At 39.2% G+C, this 11,761-nt stretch overlaps 1 protein-coding gene across 1 annotated transcript in view; it reads right to left on the bottom strand.

The window, feature by feature from the left end:
• Nucleotides 1–592: 592 nt before the first annotated feature.
• LOC126356412 (odorant receptor 83a-like) overlaps nucleotides 593–11,761 on the bottom strand; it is a 52,508-nt gene continuing 41,339 nt past the window's right edge. Inside the window, exons 4-6 of the mRNA XM_050007373.1 lie at nucleotides 7,480–7,593; nucleotides 3,333–3,488; nucleotides 593–652 (exon numbers count right to left, since the gene is read on the bottom strand). Coding sequence (XP_049863330.1) covers nucleotides 593–652; nucleotides 3,333–3,488; nucleotides 7,480–7,593 — 330 coding nt within the window. The remainder of the gene's footprint in view (nucleotides 653–3,332; nucleotides 3,489–7,479; nucleotides 7,594–11,761) is intronic.

The following is an 11,761-nucleotide window of genomic DNA, read 5'->3' as shown; positions in this document are numbered from 1 at the left end:
TGAAGAATATCCACCTAGCGTAGGTAAAACTATTTGTTGGGAAACCTCCTAAGAAAGTTTACTGTTTTCATTACCGAGTGTAAGTATTGTTTGTTAACAATGACTGTTTCAAGCGTGAACAGTATGTCGTCTCATACCTTTTAGGATAATGATATAGCGCCATAAATGTGGAACTGGTGAAACACTTCAGCATATGCTCTTATTCTATCGAGTAGTACTAAAAGTCTGCTGCAGTTAACGTCATTCTATCAAGGATCACCATCGAGGTTTCTAAGAAGATATCGCCAAGCACACACGTAAATGATGTGATACGAAAGCAATTTGGTCATCCTCAGCCTCGTATCTTCATTACTGAGTCACTACGCTCCATCGAGGCAGGGGACAGAAGAAGGTGTAAATATTATGTGAAGCAAATTTATTTTTTCTCTTTAATAGTTTGAGATGTATTTTTAACGAAGTGAATCTTGCTTATACATGTTACTAAATTTATGTAATATAAGTTATCTACAATCTTTGAACAAATTATAGTTGGTATGATTTTACAGAAACGCGGACCTGGAATTCTGGCAGTGCCTATTGTGCTGATAATCCTTCATACACTGCTATGGAAATGATAAAGCAGGTTCAACAGCCCGTACGTTCCGTTAAGGACCTGTGGAAGAAAGAAAATTACATTCCGGTAATTTAGCTTTTACTTGTTGAAGGGAAAGTTAAGTATAAGACTATTGTCCTACATTTATGAGAGCCAAGTGGTAACGAGCTATTGGAAATAATACAATTTGTAATAGATATTCTTACGTCTGCCTCAGATTTCTGCAAAAGTAGAATCGTTAAACATTGATCTCATTATCTGAATTAGAAGGAACAGAAGTTTCAAACAGTTATGCAGCAAATACTAACAATGACATATCAAGTACCTATACATAATACGCTATTTCTTACTAAAACTTCAAATGCCATTAACATGTCATCCTAGGTTTAATTCCTCAAAGTTAGCACTCCTCATACTAGCTTGTCTTTGTTTCTACGAACACGCATGTAACTGCCAGAATATGTCCCCTGAACTCATCATCGTTTGGTTTTTACATGGTGCCACAGCAGCCGTGTTTATGAAACAGTTATGGGAATAGGATTGTACCTGTTTGAGCAAAACACAAAATTCTTTTATACTACTTTTGATAAAAATGTTTCAGTGCTAGTGTACCGTCCTTTTACTGAAGTCAATATTCACGGAAATTTTTCCGACGGCGGCCCCTACTTTGCAGCGCGCCCTGTATTCCCATGAGGGGAAACGAAACCCTACGTCCACCCGCACTGAAGGACACGTGTTTGGCTGTACCACGCACTTATATAGACGTTGTCATTTATCTAGTCTACAGCTACACGATGTGCACGTAATTGTGATGATTTTGAACGCAGCAACAAAACGATAGGTGGAAAAAATTTTCGTTAATATGTGATCTACCCCTATAAATGGAAGATTCAAATTCCCAAGAAACCTTTCTGGTGCCTGGAGGACCAGTTAGTCTATTTCCATTTCAATAAAAAAAATTAAAAGAACAGCACTGTGGTTGACAACGTCCACTTCGTGACAGCAAAAGTGGACATCTGAGTTTGATGCGCCCTGCCACTAATTCCTCACCTGTTCCAATCTCTTCATCTCGGAGTAGCTCATGTAATCTACGTTCTTTCTTAATTGCTGGACGTATTCCAAACTCAGTCTTCCTCTACAGCTTTTCCCCTCTATAGCTCCTTTCTAGTACCATGGAGGTCATTCCCTCGTGTCTTAACTGAGGTCCTGTCATCCTGGCCTATTTGTCAGTGTTCTACGCACATTGATTTCCTCTTAGATTCTGCACAGTACCTCCTCATTCCTTATCTTATGAGTCCCCCTAATTTTCCATATTCGTCTGTAGCACCACATCTCAAATCCTTCGATTCTCTTTCTTTCCGGTTTTCCCACAGTCCGTGTTCAGCTAACATAGAATGCTGTGCTCCAAACGTACATTATCAGAAACTACTTCCTTAAAATGAGGCCTCTCTTTGATACTAGCAGACTTCTCTCTGTTAGGAATGCCCTTTTTGCCGGTGTTTATCTGTTTTTGTTGTCCTCCTTGGTCCGTCCGACATTGGTTATTTTGCTGCCTAGGTAGTAAAATTCCTGAACTTCATATACTTTGTGAAATCATTCCGGATGTTAAGGTTCTCGCTGTTCTCATTTATGCTACATCTCATTACCTTCCTCTTTCTTCGATTTACTCTCAGTCCATATTCTGTACTTGTTAGACTATTCATTCCATTCAGCAGATCATTTAATTCTTCTTAACTCTCACTCAGGATAGCAATGTCATCAGCGAATCATTTAATTGTTATCCTTCAATCTTGAATTTTAATTCCATTTTTGGATCTTCATTTTATTTCCATCATTGCTTTTTCGATGTTCAGGTTGATCAGCAGGGGCGAAATACGTCTTCGCTGTCTTACACCTTTGAATCCGACCACTCCGTTCTTTGTGATCCACTCTTATTAGTTTCTCTACGATCTTGTACATATTATATATTACCCGTTTCTCCCTACAACTTTTGATCAGAGTTTCGAACATCTCACACCACTTTACATCGCACAACGCTTTTTCCAGGTCCACAGACCCTATGAATGTGTTTTGATTTTCCTTTAGTCTTGTTTCCATTATCATTTGCCTCTCTGGTGCCTTTATCTTTCCTAAAGTCAAACTGATCGTCAACTAATACATCCTAAATTTTCTTCATATTGTATTTTACCCCCTCCCTATAGCTTACCCCTATTTGTCTCACAATCTCGAACACCTTACACCATTTTACATTGTCGAAAGCTTCCATAGCGACAATTTACACTACATGAAATGAAGCGAAAACGAAATGGAGGATGTTCAATGACTTCAGAGCAGAGTCATATGCCTCTCATATGGCGATGATGAGGATGCGCTTTCCAGCACCCCGTGACACTGCCTCTGCTGGGCGCCTCCAATTATTCATATAACTTCAACAGAACAGAAAAAGTTTCAGTGGTCCTTTGAGGTATTTCAATAGCTATATGTTGATACTACTGGTTCATTAAGCGTCACTAGGCAGATGATGCCATGTAGACTATTTGTAAGACGGAAGGAAGCTTAATAATTAGAGACGGGCAGCACATTTTTCACTAACTGAGCCAGTGTCCCGTTCTTCGATAGACCGATGGCAACTCTACACCTTCAGGAAAGCTGTTTACTAAGTTTCGACAGACAAATACAATGACTGTTAATCAGAATGGGACCACCTTCATTCTAGTATGGGAGATGGATCGATACTGACCTGGAGCAGCGTCTGCTTAGACAGCTTGGTGGTCTTGCCCACCGTGATCTCGACCGGTCGCACCGACGCCGTCATGAAGAGCAGCAGGCTGCGTCTGAGGCGGGCGTCGCTCTCTGTCCAGCCGCAGCTGAAAGCCGACTGCATCAGCTTCTCGCTCTGAAGCACGGACGTTTGAGTGTTACGGAGTGCAAGAGCTTCCCAGCGAGACATAATAACTTCCTCGTGAAATTAAAGGTTCTCTACACTAATCAGCTTCACAGAGTCACATTTCATTTTCATCTTTTCGCTCGTATTAAACAAGTACTGGGAGAAATTAGTTTCTAATATCACAAATGAGTGCGATCGTATTTAGAGAATTCTCATCCACATTACCTAGGGTTCATTTTCTTCACTTTACGAAAGTCACCCGCAATTTTTCCAACGACGAGACGAACATTTCTTTTTTTTTTTTTTTTCGTGTTAGTATGTCTAAAGACTTGATGCCATACGGAGTCACCTCGTTCGTACATACTGCGGAACAGAAATACACTAACATTTCCGAAGCTGCACTATACAGATGAACGACTGAATGAATCGATGGGCAGAAGATCATATTGTCGGAGGAATGCCGCTTCAACCTCAACTATTAGCACTCACTGCATAATTATATCGTGGTAACTGCAATCTCCAAACAAGCATTATTGAGCGCCTTTTGGGACAAGGGCCAATTATTATGCAATACCTGAACTCGGTTCCATTCTGTTGATGGCAAACAGTTATGAGCCGGAATTCCACAGCCAAGCAAATATTAGCAGATAAATGCACTGCCTTATATGATGAATTTGCAAAGCTCCTTCGAACATCGATCCTTACCACTGTCTGTTATGTCACACATCGCACTTCTCTCAAGATCTATTGATCATTATCTTCTTCGTCACGATTCTCAAGCAATCACTGTTGTTCTGTCAATTCTCATTCCGTAGTAACGCATCCTTGCTCTCATTTATTTCATATCGCTACCTATAGAATCTTGTTTCAACTCGATTTTGTTACAGAAAGTCTGAAGTCCTATGATACCCCCCTATAAATTATCATCACTGAGCACCAAAGAGATGCGGCATGCATATACATTTGTACATTATTTCGTCTTTTCACAATCCAGTCAACATCATAGTAACTACCAAAAACTGTCAAAGAGAGAACTGCACAATGTGTAAAGAATGATTTCGTCAATAATCGAATATCTCACTAACCCGAAATTGTCGATTCCCTGAGAACTCCTTTATTAAGGTTGCGTTCCCAGCTTTATGCCCAGCAGTAGACCATGGGACTGCTCCATGTGTCCCGATGGCGGCGGCACTACTGCGAAGGTTGACAACTCCTGAGTCTGGACTTATCCTGGACATACGACGCTAATACAAGATTACCGTATATTAGGACTGAACGGAACGGGCAGTGTCTTGAAAGGAGGATATAAGATGGACATCAGCAAAAGCAAAACAAGAATAACGGAATGTAGTCGAATTAAGTCGGGTGATGCTGAGGGAATTAGATTAGGAAATGAGACACTTAAAGTAGTAAAGGAGTTTTGCTATTTGGGAAGCAAAATAACTGATTATGGTCGAAGTAGAGAGGATATAAAATGTACACTGGCAAATGGCAAGAAAAACGTTTCTGAAGAAGAAAAATTTGTTAAATCGAGTATAGATTTAAATGTCAGAAAGCCGTTTCTGAAAGTATTTGTATCGAGTGTAGCCATGTATGGAAGTGAAACGTGGACGATAAATAGTTTAGAGAAGAAGAGAATAGAAGCTTTCGAAATCTGGTGCTACAGAAGAATGCTGAAGATTAGATGGGTAGATCACATAACTAATGAAGAGGCATTGAATAGAATTGGAGAGAAGAGAAATTTGTGGCACCTCTTGACTAGAAGAAGGGATCGGTTGGTAGGGCATATTCTGAGGCATCAAGGGATCACCAATTTAGTATTAGAGGGCAGCGTGGAGGGTAAAAATCGTAGAGGGAGACCAAGGGATGAGTACACTAAACAGATTAAGAAGGATGTATGTTGGAGTAGGTACTGGGAGATGAAGAAACTTGCACAGGATAGAGTAGCATGAAGAGCTGCATCAAACCAGTCTCTGGACTGAAGTCCACAACAACAAAAACAACAGGACTGCATCTCCATAATGTTTACCCAGCCCGTTAACTTTACATTCACTCGACTGCGTCTTGTATTTTACAGATGAATGGCTGGCTTATTGTATATATCAAAGGGAGAATAGTCATGACTGCGTCTTTTACTTAACGTTACGACGCCTTTTTGGCAATTTGTGATAGTGTATACAGAAAATAAGGTGGTCAGCAGATTGAAACTGTGTCCTGTACTGGTATTCGAAGCCGACTCGATACGGTTCAGCAGTAGCAACACAATGTTTCCCATTGACTGTAATCTCACCTTCTAATGTACAAATCTACTAGATAAAACAACCAGAAATCGATGTTTAGCCTTATATTAAAATAGATTACGGATGTAAGCAGAAGTAGTGATGCAGAGATACAGTAGTTTGGTGCTAAGTGGAAAGTATTTGAAGCTCGGAGTGCTGAATACAGATTTTATTTATTTATTCATTTTATCGATCTAACACTCGGGAAACATACCCCGCGTGTTAACGCAATCGCTTCCGGGACGGCGAGGTTCGCCGGTCACGGATTGAATTCATCCAGTTGTTCAATGAGGATGGGTCGGTATGCATTAATACGGGCTGGCACCTCTGTTCCGCCTCAGACACACACTACCCAGATACTTAGACCACTTTCTCACGCTTGCACATAGAATTTACTTCACACACAAACAGAATGGGTACACTACTTCGGCCCTGGGTGAGGGGGTGGGGGGCGGAGAGCAGGGCAGGGGGACCGGGAGAGTGAAGCAGCTTCGCTGTTTGGTCTCCTTAAGCACTCACAACCAGAACCGGTCAGACACTTCGTATGTTGAAAGAGTTATTTTTATGTGAAATCTAACAATATAAACTCAACAATGTAAACCAAATTAAATAATAATATTTGGGTAAAAATTTGTTGAGAATTCTTTGGGAAAGCAAAAACCCTTTTGTTCGGAGTGTGGCTTTAAATTACTGTCCAAAGCGAAAAACCAAACGAAGAGTGCACGATGAAGATATCGATCTTTGAAGGAAGTTGAAAACAAGCAGCATTGGAGCTATGTCAGCGAAGATAGCAACACTTCGGCAGACGCACGTCCGATAAATTCTGGACACGCGCCAATGACTAGCGTAGTGGCAGTTTCGAGAGACATGCCGTTATTACCCGTTTTGAGGCAATTATGGTCGTTTGATAAATATAGTGTAGGAATTCAGGGGAAAACTCTGATATATCTCATATACTGTAAGGAGAATCAAAATGATTTTTTTTTTAATTTTACCGAATTAAAGAAAATTTATGACTGTACGATACACGAGAAATATTAAATTGTTCCAAATAAGAAGGTTATAAAATAAATTTAAAAAATGGTTAGGTAGGAATAGAGAAGAACAGCTTGATATCCTCACTGTCTACGTGGTACGCCCAAATCGCAGTCAAGGATAATGAATCAGATAATCAGAATAAGAGAGAAAAGACAACTAGAATATATTTCCACTATTATTGTAAGGCTCGTACATAATTATCTTTGTCATAGAAAGCCTTAGAGCTGCCCAATCATGTCATTTGGATACCGTGCGGAGGGGTATGTAGTTATCAAACTGTTCTCTCAGCCTTTGTGAGCCTTACAGTCCTTATAGCCACTACTTCTCATTAAAGTAGATTTTGAGTTGGCCTCACAATCCTGAGTCTGGGTTTGGAATTGTTCCAGGCATTACCTTTTCAGTGGTATAATGTTTAAATGGTGATGTGTAGTTAGTCATAGCAATCAACATGAAAAATGAAAACGTGTAGAAGCAGAAACTAGCAAGAACTGCTTATTAGTACTTTCGTTTCACATCCCCTAGCGCAGACGTGATAGTATATGAATTCCAAAACTACATTATTTCTTATGAATAATAAGGACTGTTTTCACAAGTAAAGTGACGTGAAACTAGATCGATCTGAAGCTAACGATGGTGACAGAATACTACTTCTCCACTGTTCATAATTAATATAAACCACCTACCTGATCGGTTAAGGCATGGCCAAATATGCAAAACATTCCAGTCTCGCATAGGAGAGGAGGTATCGTCACAAGCGCTTTCGAAGCTTTTGAAAGGTTTCCGTCTCTCTGTAACAGCTATCAATACGACAAACATAACAGTGTTACCAAGTTTACAGTGATTCACTCATACACAAACGGAATAATAAATTATATCAAATATGACAATATGTTCTTCATGAAGCAATACACAGTTGTATACGCAAAGGTAAGAAATCTTATACTGCCATGAAAGAAAATCTACTCACAAAGATACAACACATGAAATGGTAAATGGTGCGTGTGAAAGTGTTACTGAGAGGTCTTCCTCAAATGCTCTCACTCTACATTTAAAAGGATCATCCTGTCCAGTTCTGAACGTCTAGCGTCACTACACGAACTTCCAATGTGACACATACTGTGGGAATAATAACTAGGACGGAAAATTCAGTAGTAAGAATCCATAGTGATTATAATTTAAAACAGAAAAAAACACATTCTTTAATTCCTAAAGCAAAAAATTTAGCCACATATTCACAGAAACATTGAAATATTTGGGGAGGTATATATTAGAACGTTAACATGTTTTTCATAGTTCTAAACATTCATGGTGGTGTCTGTTCTATATCGTGTCTCCCTACCACTTTCGCGCAACGACGCTCTGGGCGTGTTTTTTAGGGAATTAACTAGTTTGAACCTGGGACCTGCTGCTGGTAAGGAGACGCCAGACCACACATGACATGTAGAATTCAGAAGAGTTCAGTGAGACTAGCGATGATATAACCAAATACAAAATATTCTCAGCGTCAGCTCCACTGCACTCCCTGTAAAAGAATCTTAATACTAACTATATTTAGTGGAAGGGGTTCAAGGCTTTCCTATTTTTAGTTAGCTGGTAAAATAACGTCGATAAAGCAGTTAAGTTTACCATTGGAAATTTTATTCTACTCACAAAACATCCGTTTATAAATTGCACTATTGATAAAAGGAAATGTTTTAATACAGGACGGTAAAAACCAACTGCGTTCAACAAAAATGTGAACGAATATTCCCTGAATGGGTTCCCAAGTTCTACAATGGATCGAAGGATGACCTATGCTGTATCACATCAATAATCTAGATTTAAATTAAGTTTCACAAAGAGAAAACTATAAAAATGGTCTACAGTGACCCTCAATTATCTTTAATTACTTATCTAACTTGTCGTAAATTACAGTGGCTGATGTGGCTTCTCAATAACTATATAACAGAGAAATTACCGCGTTTCAGATTTTTACATCAAGTGGCAAATGTGAACACCATGAGCTTTAATTTACGATCGACACTAGTATTACGCAAAAAGGGAGTGTAACAGATGAGACTTCTGCAGTTCTGAGTGAAGCCTTATGCGCTCGAAAATGCGGCATCGCGTGCGTTCATTACCTTGTCGATGATTAGGGAGCGTCAGGGCAGCGGCGGGCAACACAGCTCTGCTCACCTCGCCATCACGGAAGCAACTCTCTCCTAACTTCTCCTTACTACAATTTACCGAAGTTGGTTTAAAAAAAAGTATCTGCCTGTGTTTTCATCTGACCAATCAGGGTCTCAATGTTAACCTTAAACTCGGCCTACAATAATTCTGTCTATCCAATGACAAACGTCATACTTTTTGTGGTGGGGCATTGTTTTTAAAGTTTGCAGCGTAACAGAGACGCAAAAGAGTCTCACGCTAAAACCTGCAGCTGGTGTGGTCCTTTTAGCGTTATCGTAAGATCTATACTGTTCTTCTGGAGGGCTCTATCTTTTAACATGGGCTGGCGGGTGGTCCTAATGTAACAGACACGCGAAAAAGTCTCACGCTAAAATTCATGGGTGGTAGTGGCCCTAGTGGTTAGCTGGCGACGTGGGTGTCCAGTCCGTCCCTTATCGTAGGGCCTTCTAGCTTAACACGGTTCTGCTCTCGGCTTCTGTTCTCGTTTCTCCCCTCTGAACTGCGTCGGTCTCACGGTGGGAAGGTACGACATGCATTTAGGCAGTCTTCTGTTAGTCTGTGGTATTCCATTTGCTCACTCGTTACTTGTATTACTTTGGTTAATTTAATGTCACGATTTCTTCGGAGCTATGTGATATACTACTGGATTTGCTTATCATGTCAGGGTTTTCATGGAAGGTGTTGGATTTGCCTGACACCTTACATATCACGACCCTTCGAACTTAATTTTTGCACTGAATTTAGGCAATGATTGAATCGTGGTCTAAGTCAGTCAAAAATTTTCTAATTTATCAAAATTTTGTAGCATACTGTTCAGCCACGTTATTCTGTTCTATGCTAATTTGTATTACTAATTTATATTTTTATATTCTTCCACATTATAATTAAAAATGACAAGAGAAGAATATTTTTATGCTATTATTAATTTTTAACTATTTTCTTTCTTTATTTAAGTGTGAAGTTTGTTTTTTAAGAAGTTTGTTATCGAAAGAGAGGAGTCTTTCACATCGATTTTGTTAGAAATATTGTTTTTATAAATGTACTAATTAAGTAAAATCTATTCCTAACACATTCTCTAAATATAATGTGCCAGTAAAAATGTTTTTGTTTCTAGACACTCATTTCAACATTGTTACACTAAGAAATAAGAATTATTTCCAAGAATTGCTTTGACAAAGAAATATACATACACAAGTATTGAGATATTATCCTAACAAATAGTACAAATGTTAAAAAAATGGGAAAAAACCGACAAGATAATTTTTTATTATTTGTGAGGAGAAAATAAGTAAAATATAGTTATTCTTTTATTTTTATGAGGAGAAAATAAGTGGTATAAAGTTTTAGCGTTTACTATGCCTTTTCTGTGTTCTTTATATACTGTCCATTTCAGAACTAATGACTTATTTTTATCGATAGTCTATTTTTTACTTAAGTCCATAATCAATGACTGTTATTTTGCAGTTTATTAGCTGTTTGATGTGCTTAACTTATTTAGTTTCTTTCACATGTTTCTTTTGCACAATTTCTACATCACAAAATTTGATTTCACACATTCACACAATCCTATGAATGTTTAAGCAAGAGGTTGGCGAATGTTTTTGCACGAAGGTGATGGACTTGAGCGAGATGGATGTGGGCAAGTATCTGATGTACAGCTTCGTTCGTCGTTCCTTGTTCGCTTTGCAAGTGTGTGTTGCTGTTGAGGAGGTCCCAAAATCGAATGGAGCTGTAAGTGCAGAATCCCGTGGTTTACTGGCTTTGTATGCGTGAAAGTCATCGTTATGTGTCGCTGAAAGCGGTCATTTTTCGTTGTAATACTTCGCAGACGACTAGTTTACAATAGGATAGGGATTTGGGAATGTATGTCGTCTATTCTTCACCCATCTTCATTCTTGGTCTCAATCTTGCGAATCTCCAACTTCTGTTCTTCCTGCTTTTTCTCTGCTTCTTACTTGCTTCTTGGTTCTTCTCTGGGCAGGATACGGAAATATTTATTGATAACTAGTCGCTTTGAAGTTCTCCTCCTAGTAACAGTTTGATAAATTGTTTGGGCGTGTCATTTTTACTTCAGTTTAGTGCAACAGCGTGCTGTTTGATAGCAGTAGTGTGACTTTTACACATAGTTTTTGCCAGTGGTGGCTTGCCCAAGCGGTCTTCTCGTCGGGCCGTTTTTTTTTTTTTTTTTTTTTTGCTCGCACTGCTGAGTCAGGGGCGCTTGGTGGTTTACGAGCGGTGAAAATCCGGTGTCTCTGCACAGGTCCCTTTTGACGTTTGGCATTCCGTCATGTCTCTGCAGGGGTCTGTCACTGTGCAGCTCGGTGTTCCATCCCAGCAGGGTTGCATCTAGAAGGCAAATTTATTGCCCACTTTCGCTACAAGGGCCTTCTGTTGGTCTCGCTGTCCCCGTATCTTGCTAATTATGTCCTTTTCTTTCTTGATACTTCTCGCGTTGCAACTTGTGGGTCGTTGCATCTCTTTTTTGCTGGAGTTTTTACAATGGTTCTTACAAAAAGTTTTACTTATAATCATCTAACTTATGTCTAGTATCTACTTGTTTTGCGCCTTCTTAAAAAGCTTTGCAAATTTCGGCGCCCTTTCCATGTTACAATTCTAAGATATTTGAAGTCTTAACGTCAACTCAAGAATCCTCAAATTTGTTTTTTATTTTTGTGTAGTGTCGTGGTGTATAGCATTTTAGTATTTCATGCAGTTAGACTATCTACGCTTTATCCCTTCACCTTAATCTATGGTACTATTGGTGTTATTATTGAAACTACTTTCTTTTTCCCACCT

Source organism: Schistocerca gregaria, chromosome 1, assembly GCF_023897955.1.
Source record: "Schistocerca gregaria isolate iqSchGreg1 chromosome 1, iqSchGreg1.2, whole genome shotgun sequence".
Lineage (NCBI taxonomy): Eukaryota > Metazoa > Arthropoda > Insecta > Orthoptera > Acrididae > Schistocerca > Schistocerca gregaria.
Note: the sequence above shows the minus strand (reverse complement) of the source record. Positions and strands in the feature narration are given on the sequence as shown.